Raw genomic sequence first — 20,117 nt, forward strand, 5'->3', positions numbered from 1 at the left:
TATCATAAAACAAAGCGGTAATATATTTATTATTTTGACATATATAAAAGGAACTACATTATACTAAGTTAGAATGTATATACAACTAACCTAAAAATGTGTTCCACTTCTTACAGCTCTTCCAGCTCAGACATTATACAAGAGTGTATCCATGTCTATGGTCAACAATAATTGTGCAGAAAGACGAAAAGGTTAAAATCTATATTAAGTATCTTGCGTATCAATAAGACATTTGTCATTAATAGTCAATTGTAAGAGACATATTTTGTGATAGATATTTAACTATTAAATGTTTCATAAAATGAGGCAACTTTATTTGTATATTCCCAGGCAAACATAAGATCCAGTTTGTATCAAGGAACTTGGATACGTCATTTGCAGATGCTGATGATAATTTGGCATATTATACAAACGAGGATTTTGAAAATTACGGTATGTCAAAAATATAATGTGCAATTATAATTTTCTAATCATAGACATGTTTTAGTATTTAAATTACCTATAAGTTGCATAATCTACGTTGCAGATTATCCCATATTCAAAACCGGAATATATTATTGATTTTGATGATGAATTTCCTTACTTACTTCAACCGAATTCTGATGATGATTATGAAACTGTACCAGAGTTTACAGAACCTTCACAAACAGGGGCCTTCACTCGTATAATTCTTTCAGACATTTGATAATGTTTTTTTATTGACCAGATATTCGTTTACATTATATCATTTTCCAGATGAATTTCCACTCAGCCCACCGGATTCTGACACTGAATCAAATGATTTTTCAAGTGATGGTTATTCAGAAGATTTACATTCTGATGTATCTGGCAATGAGTCTGAAGATGAAAATCCATTTGAGAATGAATTTGACATTTCTCATTTTTGGAACGGTTAATGGACATAGTTTAGAAACTCAGGCATCAACAATGTCTGATCCTGAACATGGTAATCCAAATTCTACTTTAATTTTTTTTTAACAGACATTCGCCAATATGTCCGGAATATCGTAGTCTTGGCGCTCCAACATCAACCTGTCAATATTGTAATTCTATAATGTGGGACAAGGAGCGTGTCAATAAGGGTAATAGAAAAAGTCCTCCATTGTTTTCTATCTGTTGTGGAAAAGGAGAAATCAAGCTTCCAAAGGTTAAGCCGACACCAAAGTTTCTAATGGACCTTCACCAGGATAGAGTCTATGGACCAAAATTCTTGCGTTCTATAAGTTCCTATAATGCAATGATCAACTTTTCTTCCCTAGGTGGCAGGATTGACAATTCAATAAACAGGAGTCGTGGTCCAAAAATATTTCGCATGTCAGGTGTAAATCATCACAAGATGGGAAGTTTATTACCAAATGATGGAGAGACACCTAAATTCTGTCAACTTTACATATATGACACCGAGAACGAAGTTGAAAACATGATGAAGTTAATTAATGTACAGAACTCATCCAACATTGATCCAGAGATTCTCGAAGGTCTTATCAAGATGTTAGAAGAAAATAATCATTTGGTAAAAACTTTCCGAATGGCAAGAGATCGATTCAAAAATGATAAAGTTGTAGATATGAAAATTGTAATGAAGGTTTCATGATCTATAAGTGGTCGCGAAAATTATATAACTCCTTCAGATGAAATTGCGGTTCTGATGATTGGGGATGATGATCCAAAATGTGAAGATCGTGATATTGTTGTCAGTAGTAAAACCGATGGATTAAAGCGAATAACTACATTGCATCCATTAATGATGGCTCTCCAATATCCGATACTTTTTCCAAATGGTGAAGATGGTTTTCATAAAAAAATAAAGTACCAAAAGCTACCTGGAAACAGTCAAAAGAGAAGAGAAAATGTGACCATGAAAGAATATTATTCTTATACTTTCATGGTTAGAATAGAGCAAGGTATGTGTCTTTATAGGATCTCAATGATGATACATATTTCCAAATCTGAATATTAATACTTTCAGTAACCTAACAGTTTTTATTAATATTTTGAAGGTCAAACTCTACGTCTTGGTGGCAGGCTATATCAACAGTTCATTGTTGATGCATTTTCTGCTATTGAACAATCAAGGTTATGGTATATTCAAAAAAATCAAAAGAAATTACGTGTTGAATTATATCGTAATCTTTGTGATGTGGTTTATAGTACTAATGCTGTAGATCCAGCAAATGTTGGACAGGGTTTTATTTTACCTTCTTCATTTGTTGGCTCAACAAGGTACATGCAGCAAAATTTTCAAGATTCACTAGTTGTTTGTCGTAAAGTTGGATATCCCGATCTCTTCTTGACAATGACATGCAATCCTTACTAGGATGAGATTTTGCAAATGATGTCACTCCTACCTTCATGTAGTCCTGTTGATTGTCCAGATGTTAGAAATATGTGTATTAGTTTGATGATAAGTTAAATAAAACACTTAAGTAGAAATCTAGTGTTTGTAGCCTCAACGGATAAGATCATCTTGGCTATCCGTTGAAGGAGTAGCTTTACTTAGCAATAAGTTTAGTATTGTAGCACATTTCATTCTCTGGATTCAAGTTGTAATTCTTAGATGTTGTAGGAAATTATCAGTCATGTTGACTACTAGTGGATATGCAAATAGGAGGGCTAATTGTAAATATTTTATGCCTTGTAATTTTGTATAAGTGAAGAAGTATCAACGGATATTGAAGACCTTCAACGGATAAGAAACAAAGCTTTAACGGATGTCTCTAATGTTTCAACGGATAATATCCATCAACGGATAAGTGCTTCAACGGATAAAGACTTCAACTGATAATGCATCAACGGATAAAGCTTCAACGGATAAAGCCTCAACGGATAAGGTATCAACGGATGAAAGCTTCAACGGATGCTTAGTTCATTAGCAGTTGATAGTGACAATTCACAAGCTGACAGAGACACATGGGTTGACAGAGACAAACTGGAATGTGGAAGCCTCTAGGAGGAATCAAGAAAATGCAGCATTTCCATTCTGATGCAAACAAGGAAGTATTCAAAGATCTACAGCCAAGCCTAAATTGCATTTGATAGAGAAATGGAGAAGAAACATGTGAAGAATCTTTTTAATTGTATTTTACAGTTTTGTCTTCACTTATAAACTTGGTGATATATAAACCAAGTAGCAGCTAGTAATTAGATAAGAATTTTCCTGAGCTGTTTAGAAATATCCAGAGAGAAAATCATCTAGTTTGTACTAGGAAGCAGCTGTGATTTAATTCTTTGAATCACAGATATTCTGAAATAACACATCTCTGGTGGAACAACAAATCCACCAGAAAAGTTTTTAAGTTCTTTGTGTTCTTTACATTTGTGTTTGAATATATATCTGTCTTTATTAGCTTCAAGCAATTCACACACTTGTTCTAAAAAACACTTAGCCTTAGAAACTGCTCAAAACTTGAAAAAGTTTTGAGATTTACATTGAACCCCCCTTCTGTAAATCTCATTGTTAGTCCACTGGGAATAACAATTTGTATCAGAGCCTGCTCTTAACATACAAAGAGTTTAAAGATCTATTCTGCTAACATCATGAGTAAGAAGGATATTGGTGTAAAGATTCCAATCCTGGAAAGAGATAACTATCATCACTGGAAGGTGAAGATGCATTTACATCTTCTCTCTCAAGATGAAAGCTACATCAACTGCATTGAAAATGGTCTTCACATCCCACACAAGGTGGCAACAGCTGCTACTGCAACAGTTGCTGTTGGACAGTCTATTCCCAAGCCAAAGGCAGAATGGACTGTTGAAGATATTGAAGAGGTCCACAAGGACAAGAAAGCCATGAACATTCTGTTTAATGGCCTAGATCAAGATATGTTTGACAATGTCATCAACAGCCAAACTGCTAAGGAAATTTGGGATACTGTGTAGCTTATCTGTGAAGGCACTGAGCAAGTTAGAGAAAACAAAATGCAACTTCTCATTCAACAGTATGAATATTTTCACTTTGAAGAAGGAGAATCATTGAATGATACCTTCAACAGATTTCAGAAACTGTTGAATGGATTGAAGCTGTATGGGAGAATTTACCAAGTCAAGGACTCCAATTTAAAATTTCTAAGGTCTCTACCAAAGGAATGGAAGCCTATGACTGTTTCTCTAAGAAATTCTCAAGATTATAAGGACTTCACACTTGAAAGATTATATGGAATTTTGAAGACTTATGAACTTGAGATGGAGCAAGATGAGCTGTTGGAAAAGGGAAAGAGAAAAGGAGGATCAGTTGCACTTGTAGCTGACAGTGAAAAAGTTGAAGTCAGGAATGAGGAAAAGACAATGCCAAGTCTCAAAATTGGCACAAGCAAATCAGAATCAAGCAAGGGTAAAGAGCAAGTAGTTGAGGATGAAGACAATTTCAGTCAGGATGACTCTGATGATATTGATGAACATCTGGCCTTTCTGTCCAGGAGGTTTGCAAAGATGAAGTTCAGGAAAAATACAAAATTCATTAAGCCAAACAAAAACATGGTGGACAAATCAAAGTTCAAATGTTACAACTGTGGCATTAGTGGACACTTTGCAAGTGAGTGTATGAAGCCAACTTCTGATAAAAAGAAATTTGAGCAAGTTGATTACAAAAAGAAGTATTTTGATTTGCTCAAACAAAAGGAAAGCGCTTTTCTCACTCAAGATGATTGGGCAGCAGATGGGGTCAATGAAGATGATGATGTGGAATATGTCAACCTAGCCCTGATGGCTAATTCTGACGAAAATGAAACTAGTTCATCAAGCAACCAGGTAATTACTACTGATCTCTCTCAGCTTTCTAAACATGAATGCAATGAAGCCATAATTGATATGTCCAATGAATTATATCATTTGCGTGTTTCCCTTAAATCACTAGCTAAAGAAAGCACTAGGATCAAAGAGAATAATGTGTTTTTAAGTGATAGGAATGCTGTGTTAGAGAATCAGGTAATTGAGCTTGAAAAGATTAAACTTAAATGCTTGACTGTTGAGAGTGAACTAGAAGAAGCTGTTAAGAAAGTAGAAATTCTTTCTAAACAGTTAGAAAGTGAGCAAGAGGTAATCAAGGCCTGGAAAACATCTAGGGATGTTAGCGTTCAGATTGCCAAGGTTCAGGGAATTGAATCATTCTGTGAGGATGCCTGGAAGAAAAACAAAAAGGAGTTAGAATTAATTGATGGATTATCAACGGATGTGGAATCAACGGATGATGAAAGTTATCCGTTGAAGGAAGAAAAGGAGCATCTATTGAAGGCTCATCAATTAAAACAGGCAAGTAATTTTAAAAATAAAAATCTCAATAAGAAGAATGATTCAACTCTCAAGAACTTTGTCAAAGAAGGAGCTAGTACATCCAAAGATGTCAGTAAGGCGAATATAGGACACATGACTTTAGATCAGCTGAAAAATAGGCTTAAGTTGGTTGAGGATAAGAAGGAAATTAAAAGAAAATCTAAAAGAAATGGGAAGGTAGGGATTAATAAACATAACAATTACACACCTGATAGGTATGCTCCTAGAAAAAGCTGTGTGCATTGTAAAAGTGTTAATCAACTATCTGATAATTGCAAATCTGTTAAAAATGCTCCCATGCCTTCAAATCCCTCCATGCCTAACATGTCTATGTCACCTCTGCATGCTATGCCTATTATGTCTCATCAGAATCCCCATGTACATTTTGCAAACATGCCATATATTAATAATCCTTATTTTACTGCATTTAGTATGCCTCAAATGCCATACAATATGCTTATGTGGAATAACATGTTTGCACAATCCATGCCTTATCAAATTCAATCAAATGTGCTAAGTGATTCTGTGACTAACCCTACACTTCAACCAACCACATCTGAGATCAAGGTTGACCCAAAGTTACCTAAGTCAAAAGATGCAGGAGGAATGAAGTCTAGGAAAAAGACTAACAAGGCTGGACCCAAGGAAACTTGGGTACCAAAATCAACTTGATTGATTTTGTTGTGTGCAGGGAAAAAGAAGGAATCTATGGTACTTGGACAATGGCTGTTCAATACACATGACAGGAGATTTCACCCTGCTCACAGAGTTTAAGGAGAGAGCTGGCCCTAGCATAACCTTGGGAGATAACAGCAAAGGATTCACTATGGGATATGGCTTGATTTCAAAAGAAAATGTCATCATTGATGAAGTTGCATTGGTTGATGGTCTCAAACACAACTTATTGAGCATCAGTCAACTATATGACAGAGGGAATACTGTTTCCTTCAATTCTGAAGCCTGTATTGTCACAAGTAAAAAGGACAATAAAGTGATTCTAACTGGAGTTAGAAAAGGGAATGTGTACTTAGCTGACTTCAACTCTACAGATGCAGAATCCATTACTTGTCTTTTCAGCAAAGCAAGTGTAGTTGAAAGTTGGCTATGGCACAAGAAGCTGTCCCATTTGAATTTCAAGACAATGAATGATCTAGTCAAAAAGGACTTAGTTAGAGGAATGCCTCTAGTGGAATTTACAAGGGATGGACTGTGTGATGCTTGTCAGAAAGAAAAGCAAAAGAAAGTATCATTCAGTAAGAAGCTTGAATCTGCAATTGATGAACCATTACAACTGCTACACATGGATCTTTTTGGACCAGTCAATGTATTGTCAATTTCAAGGAAAAGATATTGCCTAGTGATTGTAGATGATTTCTCAAAGTTTTCATGGGTCTATTTTCTTAGATCAAAGGATGAAGCTAGTGAAATCATTATCAATCATATCAAGCAAGTCAACAATCATCCTGATTTCAAAGTAAGGAATATTAGGAGTGACAATGGAACTGAGTTCAAGAATTCAACCATGAAGTTGTTCTGTGAAGAAAATGGGATCATGCATGAGTTCTCAGCTCCAAGGACTCCACAATAAAATGGTGTGGTGGAAAGGAAGAACAGATCACTAATTGAAGCTGCAAGGACAATGTTTGAAGAGTCAAAACTCCCAACTTACTTTTGGGCTGATGCTGTTAACTGTGCATGTTACACTCAGAATATTTCTCTAATCAATCAGGCAAAAGGCATGACTCCCTATCAATTATTCAAGAGAAGAAAACTAACTTTAAACTTTCTGCATGTCTTTGGTTGCAAATGTTACATCTTAAGGAATCAATCTGATCACAAAGGAAAGTTTGATGCAAAAGCTGATGAAGGAATATTTGTTGGTTATTCTGCTGGAAAATCATATAGGGTCTACAATCTAAGAACCAACATTGTCATGGAATCTGTGCATGTTGTGTTTGATGATAAAAAGATTGATGGACTAACAGATGAGGGAAATCATGAAGGACTCAAATTTGACAACATTGAGATATATTGTGATGATAGTGAAGATGAGAATGATGAAGAAGGCATCTCAAAAAGAATTCAAAATCTACCTTTGGATAATGCACAGAATGCTGCATTCATTGAAAGTCATAATTCAATTTCCGTTGAAAGAAACAATGCAGCATCCGTTGAAAGACAAAGTGCATCATCCATTGAAGTTCATAATGAAGCATCCGTTGATCACAGTCTGTCAACGGATAATCAATTCACTTCATCAGTTGATAGAGCTCCCAATTCCTTTCAAAGGATCAGCAACTCAGGGGGAGTTTCAACCAATCAAAATTCTATCTCACATCATGACAATACTGAGGCAACCTCATCTAGAGCTAATCTACCACCTCAAAGGAATTGGACCAAGAATCGGCCTTTTAAACTGATCATTGGTGATGCTACATCTAAAGTGCAAATTAGAAGGGCTACTCAAGATGAATGTCTATATAGTAGCTTTCTATCACAGGAGGAACCTAAGAGAGTGGAAGAAGCTCTATTGGATCCAGATTGGATTTTAGCAATGCAAGAGGAGCTAAACCAATTTGAAAGGAACAAAGTATGAAAGCTGGTACCCAAGCCAAAGAACAAGAGTTCTATTGACACAAAATGGGTATTCAAAAATAAGATGGATGAAAATGGCATTGTCATAAGGAATAAAGCCAGATTGGTTGCTAAAGGCTATTCTCAACAAGAAGGAATAGATTTTGATGAAACATTTGCTCCAGTTACCAGACTTGAGGCCATCAGAATCTTTCTAGCCTATACAGCCCATGCCAATTTCAAAGTCTATCAAATGGATGTCAAGAGTGCATTTCTAAATGGGGAATTAGAGGAAGAAGTTTATGTAAGCCAACCTCCCGGATTTGAAGATCCAAACTTTCCAGACTATGTGTATTATCTGTTGAAAGCACTCTATGGACTAAAGCAAGCACCTAGAGCATGGTATGAGACTTTGTCAAAATTCCTTCTAGATAATCACTTCACAAGAGGTACTGTTGACAAAACTCTCTTCTTTAGAAATGTTAATGGCTCTAAAATACTTGTTCAAATTTATGTAGATGATATTATATTTGGATCTACAGATGATAAGCTTTGTAAAAAGTTTGCTAAGTTAATGCAAAGTAAATATGAAATGAGCATGATGGGAGAGCTAACTTATTTTCTTGGTTTACAAGTTAAACAAGTTAGTGATGGAATTTTCATTAGTCAAACTAAATATATTTATGATCTTTTAAAGAAGTTTGACTTAATGGATTGTTCATCTGCAAAAACTCCCATGACCACTGCCACCAAGCTTGAATTAAACAAGGCTGAAAAGTCTGTGGATATTTCAAGTTATAGAGGCATGGTTGGCTCACTTTTATATTTAACTGCTAGTAGACCTGATATAATGTTTTCTACATGTCTCTGTGCTAGATTTCAAGTTGACCCTAAAGAATCTCACTTAGTGGCTATTAAAAGAATCTTCAGATATCTCAAAGGGACTCCAAATCTAGGAATTTGGTACCCTAGAGAGTCTGGTTTTGATCTAATTGGCTACTCAGATGCAGATTATGCAGGCTGTAGAATAGACAGGAAAAGCACAACTGGCACCTGTCAATTTCTAGGGAACAAGCTTGTGTCATGGTTCAGTAAGAAGCAAAATTATGTTTCTACATCAACAGCTGAAGCTGAGTACATTGCTGCTGGTAGTTGCTGTGCACAGATACTATGGATGAGGAATCAGCTATTTGACTATGGTTTGACTGTTGACAAAATTCCAATATTCTGTGACAACACAAGTGCCATTGCCATTACTGAAAATCCAGTGCAACACTCAAGAACCAAGCACATTGACATCAAGTACCACTTCATTAGGGAACATGTGATGAAAGGTACAGTGGAACTTTATTTTGTTCCAAGTGAAAAGCAGATTGCAGACATATTTACCAAGCCACTTGATGAATCAACATTCACAAGATTAGTAAGTGAGCTAGGTATGCTTAATTATTCATAAATTTATGTCCTCTATATAATCTGCTTTGAAGCCTGAAATGAATTTGCTGCAAGAACAAAGTTGGCTTTTAGTAAAACTTATTCTATCAACGGATATTCCCTATCCGTTGAAAGCCAAAATTGTTCTATCAACGGATGTTCATTATCCGTTGAAAGACAAATACATTTCTGGTAATTTTATCCCTCAACGGATAAAATAGTGTTGGTCATCAACAGATAACTATTTACCTTATCCGTTGAAGTGTCACATCAGTTACTTTCAGTAAGTCACAGCCGTTGATTTCTTTACTTAACCGTTGATACAGATATACACTATTGTATGTATTTGTTTTAAAGGCAGTTTAGAATTTCTACAGTTTTATTTATTCTTGAACGGCTGTAATTTACTTAAAAGTATCATTTTATTTACGTTTTAATTCAAGAAAGTATAAAATCCCATTGGACTCTTATTTTCACTTTACGCTTTCTTGCAATTTTCATTCTCCTTCTCTCCCAAAATTCTCAAGTTTTTCTCTGCAACCTCTACTCACAACAATGGCACTAGTAGTCAAAATTATGTCTCAAACAAGATTTGTTTATGAAAAGAATAATTTCGTAGCCTTGGTTGAAAAGAATGAAGCCCATTCTGATTATCACAAGATGATAGACTTCATCAAAAACTGCAAACTGAGCTATGCAATGCTGGAAGCCCCAACCATCTACTGTGAGGTGATTGAGTAGATTTGGACAACTGCAGAGTTCAACTCCACAGATATGACTATTGCCTTCTCTCTCAAAGGTAAGGATTATTGCATTAACTGTGATGATACACAGTCTTGCTTTAAGTTGCCTGAGAATAATGCCATAACACCACACACTGATAAAGATGTATCTGCTATGTTAGATTCCATAGGCTATGCTTTTGATTCTGCTAGTTTAGGTAGCATTAGAAGGAAAGGCCTTAGGAAAGAATGGAGTTTTCTTGGAGATGCCTTTATTAAGGTTTTCTCTGGGAAGATTAGCAATTTTGATGCCATAACTTCATCTCTTGTTAATATGCTTTATATGCTAGTTTCTGATAGGTACTTTAATTTTAGCAACTGTGTCATGCTAGAATTAGGTTCCAGATTAGGTAACAAAGCTAATAGACCACATAACATCTACTATGCTAGATTCTTTATGTTATTGGCTAACCATGTTGCTGAAGGATTGGTTATATCAAATGAGAATAATAAACTCAAATGTTGGGCACAAGAGAAAAGGGTCCTTGCAGACCTTTTGAGAATGAACCTCAACAGCCAGGTGCCATTGGTATATTTGCCAATCATGAATGCACCACAGGTAAGTGAGGTAAACACTTCTATAACTCCTACTATTTCCAACCTCATTGTTTCTTTGTCTTCCAGTGTGGCAATGGAATCTGTGTCTTTGTCCACACAGGTTCCTACCAAAGCCACCAAAACTAAAGTTTCAAAACTCAAGTCAAAGAAAACAACCTCTGTTGTTTCTCAAAAGACAACAGTTGTAACAACTACCATAAACCCTGAAGGGAGTGAACAGGGTATGGGTGGTGAGGGGAGGGGTGAACATCAAGAAACCCCCCAGGATAAGGTGGGAGAGGTGAGTGGTACCCAAGCCAGCCAAGCCACAGTCTCTCAAAAGAGTGTGGTGGTTCCAAAGGAGTCTAACACATCCCTAGTTGCATCCTCCCAAAAGGATGTAACTATTGAAAATAGTCCCCAACCAGGGACACAGAACAAAAGGGGGAGGCACACTGAAGCCACACATTCACCAATTAAAGCCTTTTCAAGGAAGAAGAAGGCCAAGACCCTAGTTTCCACACAAGGGGCACACACAGCACAGATACATCCACCTGTATCTGAGCCTTCTCAAATTCAGCTTGATGTGATTCCAGCAAATATGGAGTCACAGCCCCATTCTCTCATAATAGAAACACACCAATCATCAAACTCTCCATCACCCTCTCTGGATGTGGATATGATATTCACATCAATTCCTGATTCTCCCTCATTAAAACTCAGGGAGGAGCCCCACTCAAAACCTGATGATCATCATCTTTTAGATGATTTGTTGGATCATCAGCCAATTCTTTCAGATGTAGTTGAAGAATCTGTGTCACCACACTTAAAATCAATTCACACATATTCAACAATTATGTCACTTTCTATATCTACATCTTTTCCTTCTTCAACGGATATCTCTCATCCGTTGACAAGTGGTTGTTCTTCAACGGATAAGCTTAACAGCAGTTATCCGTTGATATCATCAGTTTCCACTTCAACGGATACTCCCTATCCGTTGATGGTCTCTACACACATAACAGAAACAATTCCAACTGTAGAGGACATGGTTACTGTACAATCACTTTTAGGTTTGAGGGAAGGGAGTGATCTTTTGAGTGAGAGGCTGGGTTGCTCCCAGGCAAAAGGAGAGGTTGAGAGTCACCATATGCATGCTATTTCTTCCAGCATGGCAAAAGTGAGTGAGGGGAGTGCCACCTTAGAAGGTGAGGGTGAGGGTGTGAGGGTGTATGTGAGCCAGGGGGAGCCCCTGATGCAAGAAAATAGAGAAAATGAGAGAAAGGCAGGTACAGAAGCTATAAGGGTGAATCCAGCCATTGCTAGTGAGTCAATGAAAGTGGATGATGCAGAAAAGGAAAGACAATTTCAGCAACATTACAAAGCTGTAATTGATAACATTTCCTTGGATTCTGACACTTTTACTCATCCTGTTTCAGCCTATCAATTATTGGCTGCTCAGGGCAATGTGGAGGCAGAACAGACTTTAAACATTGTACACACTTCAGAATCTCTTCTCAGAGACAAAGCTGCTGTTAACAGGCTACCTTCTCAAGCTGGTGAGCCATCTGAAGAATTTGGAGTAAATTCTAATGATGATGACTCTGATTCTTTGGATGAGAGCATGAACTTAGGGGGAGTAGCAAACCCAAGTTCTGTTCCAGATCTTCCTGAATGGGCATGGGAAAAAACATCAACACCAGGAGAGTTTGGTGTCACTTTGGTCAGACAAGTCATGACAATTCAGAAGGCCCTTTAGGAGACTACAGATGCTGGTACCAAGGAAATACTTCAAGCTCATCTGGAATCTCTGCATCTCTTACAGTTGCAGCATTTCAAACAGAATCTAAGTGTGGATGAGCTCAAGCAGGACATTGCTGATCTGAAATCCTACAATGCTGAGAAGTTGGATTCAGTCATACCTTATGGTACTATGCAAGATTTGTTGGGGAGACTGAGGAAAGAATCTGATGCTGACAAGAGGCTGGCCAGATTGGAAACCAGAGTTCAGATCATTGAAGACTCTATGGTCACTATTCTTCAAAATCAACAAACTCAAACAAATCTACTCATGCAGCTGGCAAAAGCACAAGGCTTGACCCCTACCCTTGATGATAACAAAAGGGGGAGAATAAAGGGGAAGGGGAAGGAGAGCCATCAACAACAGTTCAAATTTCTCAAGTGCTAGTTCCCGCCATCACCACTTCTCCAATTATTCAAATTAAAGGAAAGCTTGATGGAATTGATCTAATCCAGATAGCAGCAGCTGAATTGCAAGTCAAAGAGCAAAGGAAGAAGATTGATGAAAAGATGCAACAAATATTTGGTTCTACAACTTCTCAATCACAATCTGTGAAGCACAGCACAAAAGTGGAATCAATTATTGTGGAGCTCAAGCCAGTAGGGAGGAATAAGGTTGGAGAGACTTCTTCCAAGGATCTGAAACCTATGGTTCTCAAGCCCAACAACAGATCCATTAAGGACTCTACAAAGAATCCTCTGAAAGAAGTGGATTTTCCTCTTCCAAAGGCTGATGAGGACAAGCTTTTGGGTAGAAGTATCACAAAGCTCAAAGAGACCATGGATGTGGCTGTAAGGAGGAACATGGCTATTATCTTCAGAGAAGGAAAGAGCATATGTGTGATGCAAGGACATCCCAAATTCTCAATAGCCAAGAGGGAAGAAACCAGAAGGTTGAAGGAAGCAGCCAAACAGCTAAAGGCTGACAAAAGAGCACAAGCAAAGCTTGAAAAACAGCTAAAGTCAAGTCAGGCTGAAGAACAGAAAGAAATTGAAGACAAAAGTGAAGATGAAGCTATGGGGGACATGGTTGATACTGATATGGAGGAAAGAGGTAAGGAAAGAGAAGAATGGCAGAAAGGGAACAGAAAGAAGGCCAATGCAAAGAGAAAGATGGTAGAAGAAATCCAATCAATATCCAAACCACTACCCTCTATTCCTGAACCCATTGTGCCTGACCCCTTCATGAACATTCATGGTGAAACAATCATTCCTAAGGAGGAACCAATTGATTGGGACACCATCAAATTGCCCATCTTCTTAACCTCTTCTCCACCATCAAAGAAGCAGAAAAGAAGAATCAAATCAACACCCTCTAAAGCCTCAATCAAATTCACACAGAAGCCTAAGCCTAAGCCTCAAGCCTCTAAGGATGATTATGTTCACATCTGTGTCATAAAAGAATTTTCAGACATTGAACTCTATCTGGATGAGCTGGAGGAAGTAAGAGGAATAGCTGCCTACAGACAGCTACCAGAAAGACTAGTGTTCAAATATAAAGGAAGTGGGGAAATAACTTGGCCTCTCTACAGGATTTTGAATGAAGGCTACTCTACCTTGATTAGAGTCTACTCAGCCATACAAAGGGATTCTGGCTTTACCAGGACTGCCAAGACTGAGATTCTCAACAAGATTGCCAACATAAGGAAAACTTGGAGGGAGCCCAATGCCTTGCCTAGAACATTACTCATTCAAGAAAGAGGAATTACAGTTCACAAATCACCTCATCTATTGATGGAGTTCAGAGACAACAAAGGAGTCAGAAGATTTTTCAGAATTGAAGATCAGCTCAAGATTGCCAGTAATGAAACTCTCAAAGATATGCAATCTAAGTTGGACATCAATGAAAAAGATGAAGCTGAATTTTACAGACAACTTCAACTTCAAATAGAGGAGAATGACAGGAGGCTAGGAAAGAAAACAAGGAATCAAAGGAAAAGAAACTAATCTGCTCAGGCTAAAGGAGCACCCTTGGAAACAATGTAATTCTTCAATTCCATCTCAGCATACACATTTTTGCAGCACTTTTGAATTTCTGCTTTATTACAGTTTATATATTTGTCAAGTGTTTTTTTATCATCAAGCTAAACCCAAATTTATGCCTATAGTTCTAGTAGACATAAATAGGGGGAGATTGTTAGGAATATGTGTATTAGTTTGATGATAAGTTAAACAAAACACTTAAGTAGAAATCTAGTGTTTGTAGCCTCAACGGATAAGACCATCTTGGCTATCCGTTGAAGGAGTAGCTTTACTTAGCAATAAGTTTAGTATTGTAGCACATTTCATTCTCTGGATTCAAGTTGTAATTCTTAGATGTTGTAGGAAATTATCAGTCATGTTGACTACTAGTGGATATGCAAATAGGAGGGCTAATTGTAAATATTTCATGCCTTGTAATTTTGTATAAGTGAAGAAGTATCAACGAATATTGAAGACCTTCAACGGATAAGAAACAAAGCTTTAACGGATGTCTCTAATGCTTCAACGGATAATATCCATCAACGGATAAGTGCTTCAACGGATAAAGACTTCAACTGATAATGCATCAACGGATAAAACTTCAACTGATAAAGCCTCAACGGATAAGGCATCAACGGATGAAAGCTTCAACGGATGCTTAGTTCATTAGCAGTTGATAGTGACAATTCACAAGCTGACAGAGGCACATGGGTTGACAGAGACAAACTGAAATGTAGAAGCCTCTAGGAGGAATCAAGAAAATGCAGCATTTCTATTCTGATACAAACAAGGAAGTATTCAGAGATCTACAGCCAAGCCTAAATTGCATTTGATAAAGAATTGAAGAAGAAACATGTGAAGAATCTTTTTAATTGTATTTTACAGTTTTGTCTTCACTTGTAAACTTGGTGATATATAAACCAAGCAGCAGCTAGTGATTAGATAAGAATTTTCCTGAGCTGTTTAGAAATATCCAGATAGAAAATCATCTAGTTTGTACTAGGAAGCAACTGTGATTTAATTCTTTGAATCACAGATTTTCTGAAATAACACATCTCTGGTAGAACAACAAATCCACCAGAAAAGTTTTTAAGTTCTTTGTGTTCTTTACATTTGTGTTTGAATATATATCTGTCTGTATTAGCTTCAAGCAATTCACACACTTGTTCTAAAAAACACTTAGCCTTAGAAACTGCTCAAAACTTGAAAAAGTTTTGAGATTTACATTCAACCCCCCTTCTGTAAATCTCATTGTTAGTCCACTGGGAATAACACCATATATAATTTCTCGAGTATTTAAGTTAAAATTAGACCAACTGTATGATGATATCAAGAATAAAAATAGATTTGGAAAGTGTATTTCAGGTATTATATTGTATATAACAATGTCATTATTAGTATATGGATTCGCATTTGCTAAAATTTTATGTCTATGTATATTGTTTGATAAGATCTTCATGACATGCAGTGATGTACTTCGTGGAGTATCAGAAAAGAGGTTTACCACACGCTCATATGCTAATTTGGTTGGATCCTGCTGTGAAGTCAAGATTGAATAAAGACATTGATAAATTTATATCTGCTGAAATTCCAAATGAAGTAGATGACCCATATGGTTATGCTACAGTTAAGCAATATATGATACATGGACCTTGCAGTGTTGAATTCAACAAGTCACCGTGTATGAAAGATAATATTTGTACTCACGGATTTCCTAAAAAGTAAGATTACTTCACTACATCTACAAGTTTTATTAAAATTATTGAGATGCATCATATGTTAATTTGTATTTAAAATTTTTAATTTAGTTATTGTGCAAGTACAATGTTCGACGAATTTGGATTTCCCATATACAAGAGAAGGAAAACTATGAACACAGTCAAAGTTCGAAAAGCTGAGCTGGATAACAGATGGGTTGTTCCATATAACCGGGATTTGATAGTTCAATATCAATTTCATATCAATCTTGAAGTATGTAACCATGGTTGATGCATTAAATACCTGTTCAAATATTGTTTGAAGGGACCTGATCGTGCTACTGTGATGATTCAATCCTCTGAAAATAATGGAATCGAAAAGGAGAAGGGTAGGAATGAAATTAAAATAATATTTGGATAGCAGGTATATCATCAACCTTATATCCAGTTACAACAATTTTTTCATTATATATAATTCTAAGAAGATAAAGAAACAGTATATCTAAATATATTATTAATTAATATTATTACATATTACATATAATTCCATATTTGTGATATGCATATATTAAGTTCGTTGTCTTAAAAAACCTACCAGTTGGTAAATGTCAGTACAGCTTTAAGTAGTATGAAAGATATGCATATTGATTTGTAACCTTAAGAGCAACATCCAACTTATTTTTTTTATAATGAATATTGTTACATTACAGGTATGTGTGTGGTGCTGAAGTCGCCCATAGAATTTTCGGATTTGATATACATCATCGAAGTATATCTGTTGAAAGTTTATCCTTTCATTTGTCGAATGAAAAGTATGTTATATTTAACGATAATGACAATTTGGAAAAAGTTTGCAGAAGAGCAGAACTAAAAAATAGCAAGTGAGAAGCCTTTTTCCAATTGTGCCGAGATTTTTCGGAGGCTAAAGTATATACCTATCAAGAAATTCCTGAGCATTTTGTGTGGGATTCAGGAGAATGTGCTTGGAGGATTAGAAAAAAAGGAAATCGAATTGGTCGATTGAATTCATCACATTATTCTACTGGAGAATTGTGGTACCTTCGAAGTTACTTTCTCAAGTGAGAGGACCTAAATTCTTTAATGACGTACGAACTGTAGATGGTGTAAAATATAATACATTCCAAGAAGCGTGTGGTGCTTTAGGTCTACTCAATGATGATAACGAATGGAATGAAGCTATTAAGGAAAATGTTGACACTGCAATGCCACACCAGTTGCGAACCCTTTTTGTCCATATAATTGTGAATTGCCAAGTTGGTGATGTCTACAAATTATTTTTAACACACTGGAGTTGCATGTCTGATGACATCTTATTGAAACAGAGAAATGTTACTGGGCGTCATAATTTGGAACTGAGTGAAGAAGAACTGAAATACTACACTCTTGGGGGTATAATATATATAATGCTTTTCTCTTTTAAATAATGTTGTATAGTACAAGCAAGTATATTCTATGTTTTAAATTTGTCAATATCATGATGGAAAATTGTTTTTGCAGAGATAGAACATTTGCTGAACTCAATTGGACGATCATTGAAGAATTATCCTACCATTCCAATGCCACCTGCAAAATTCCTGGACAGATGCAAAAATAAATTTGTCTTGGAAGAGACAAACTATTATCGGAAAGAAATGTTGCAACAGCATGAACAATTGGTATCTAATCTAAATGAGGAACAGAAGAATGTTTATGAAGCAATCCTTAATTCTGTTGACAAAAATGATGGTGGTTTCTTTTTTGTTTACAGAAGTGGATGTTGTGGAAAAACTTACCTCTGGAATACACTTATTACAAAACTCAGGTGAGAGAAGAAAATTGTGCTACCTGTCGCATCATCGGGAATTGCTGTTACTCTATTGCCTGGAGGCAGGACCGCACATTCTCGATTTAAAATTCCTTTAAAATTGGATGAAGAGTCATCATGTTCTATTCCTCATAATTCTGATATTGCGAAATTTATTAAAGAGACAAGGCTTATTATCTGGGATGAAGCACCGATGCAGAACAGGTTTGCCTTTGAATGTTTAGATCGTTCATTATGTGATATAATGAGGTCTGTCAGTCCAGATAGATATAACAAGCTTTTTGGTGGCATCACTATAGTATTAGGCGGTGATTTTCGTCAAATATTACCAGTGATTACCAAAGGATCTAGAAGTGATATTGTTCACTCATGTATATCTAGGTCTTCATTATGGTCTGCCTGTCAGTTATACATCTTAAAGGAAAATATGCGACTGTGCAAAGGAAGTTCAGAACTGCAGAAACGTCATATTGAGCATTTTAGTAGGTGGGTTCTTGATATTGGTGATGGTAATATTCCGCATATTGATGAAAGCAGTTCACACGATATATTCAGAACTATCAAAATCCCTACAGAATACTATATTGAATCTAAACAAAGTGATGTTAACCAACTCCTTGATGCTATTTTTCCAGATTTGTTGCATCGTTATACTCAAGTTGGATATTTGTGTGAGCGTGCTATTTTGACTCTAACGAATAAAGTAGTTGATCATGTTAATAATCTTATATTGGATAAGGTTCCAGGCGAGTCATTTACGTATCATAGTTCTGATTCAGTGCAAAGTCCTGTTGGTTGTTATGATAACCTTACGTCTGCTTTTCCAGTAGAATACCTAAACTCTATTAAGTTGCCTGGCCTTCCTGCACACAACTTAATTTTGAAGGAAGGTGTTGTTGTTATGCTTCTAAGGAATCTCAATCAAATCATTGGTCTCTGCAATGGAACTCAGATGATTGTTAGGAAATGTCATAAGAACACCGTAATTTTTGAAATAATTGGTGGAATCCACAGTGGAATAAAACACTTGATTCCAAGGATTGAGCTATGTCCTACATATACGAATTTGCCTTTCAATTTGGTGCGGTTACAATTTCCATTACAGGTTTGTTTTGCAATGACAATAAACAAAGCTCAGGGTCAGTCACTTGACCGTGTTGGACTCTACTTTCCAGAAGCAGTTTTTTGCCATGGACAGTTGTATGTTGCGGTGAGCCGTGTAACCTCGCCTGAAGGTCTTACGTTCTTCATTGAAAACTCGCAGGGAGGAACATGCAGTGTTATAAATAATATTGTTTACGAAGAAGTTTTTTATGATTTGTTACCTTATGAGTAAACATGGTTTATTGGAATTTAATTACTAAGTTTTAGTTTAATAAGATTATTTCCTTAAAGTTTATGATGGAGATTATTTTGTATGTTTAATGTATGTCAAACCAAAATGGAGTGATAATTATTTTTTTTACTTAATCAATATAAAAAATCAGCTTTTACCAATATTATAATGTTAATTCCAGAAACGTGTTTCAAAAATGCATAAAATTATATTGTTAATAAATATAATGATTCTAACCTAGATCGTACAGGTAAAATTTAGTAAATATGTAAATACAAAATCAAGAAAAAATAATAATATTTTCAAAATTTTATTTCCATTATATTTGGTATTTGTACAAAATATAGTAATAGATTTCACCTGACCAGCACACCAATGTTGTCACACGCTTTTTATTTTATTGGTACTTCATAAAAAAAATCTAAAGATTGCATGTGTCATCTACCATTTGTTCCAATTGATTTCGCTAAAAATCATGGATTTCAAAAGTTTAACGACTGTAAATAAGATCATAACAATAATTATGATTAAATAGTAATAATTCTTTTAAGCATAAAATATTTTTTGTATCTGTACTTGATAAAAAAATAAAATAAAAGATTTCATGTGTGCTTTACACTATAGTTTCATAATGTTAAAATAATTATTATTATATGGTTAATGTATGTCGAACCAAAATGGATAGGTAAATAAATTATTTTACTTAATCAATATAATTAAATCAACGTTTAACAATACTCAACAATTTTAACGATTCTACCCAAGATAATACTAATAATTATGACTAAATAGTACTAGAAATTTTTGCAATAGGTTATTCTAGGTATTGTATTCATACAAAATAAAAAGTAAAAGTTTTAATATGTGCCCTATACGTCATTCCTTAATTAATTTGTTTT

The 20,117-nt window shown here is 35.7% G+C and overlaps 1 protein-coding gene across 1 annotated transcript; it reads left to right on the forward strand.

Moving 5' to 3' along the window:
* The first annotated feature begins 1,054 nt into the window (after positions 1-1,054).
* Positions 1,055-19,218, forward strand: LOC141711481 (uncharacterized). Its single transcript, XM_074513941.1, has 10 exons — positions 1,055-1,478; positions 1,632-1,904; positions 2,001-2,186; positions 15,829-16,081; positions 16,169-16,274; positions 16,383-16,446; positions 16,768-16,869; positions 17,177-17,467; positions 17,576-17,879; positions 17,949-19,218. The coding sequence occupies exons 1-10, from the start codon at positions 1,055-1,057 to the stop codon at positions 19,216-19,218; spliced, it is 3,273 nt and encodes a 1,090-aa protein (XP_074370042.1).
* Positions 19,219-20,117: the final 899 nt, after the last annotated feature.

The sequence above is a fragment of the Apium graveolens genome, chromosome 1 (assembly GCF_009905375.1).
Source record: "Apium graveolens cultivar Ventura chromosome 1, ASM990537v1, whole genome shotgun sequence".
Taxonomy (NCBI): Eukaryota; Viridiplantae; Streptophyta; class Magnoliopsida; order Apiales; family Apiaceae; genus Apium; species Apium graveolens.

Excerpts from the sequence above, each read along its gene's own strand:
- LOC141711481 (XM_074513941.1), top strand. The coding sequence starts at position 1,055 with ATGTGGGACAAGGAGCGTGTCAATAAGGGTAATAGAAAAAGTCCTCCA. Across the intron at positions 16,082-16,168 it reads ACTCACGGATTTCCTAAAAA|TTATTGTGCAAGTACAATGT; the intron begins GTAAGATTACTT and ends TTTTTAATTTAG. Across the intron at positions 16,275-16,382 it reads CTGAGCTGGATAACAGATGG|GGACCTGATCGTGCTACTGT; the intron begins GTTGTTCCATAT and ends TATTGTTTGAAG.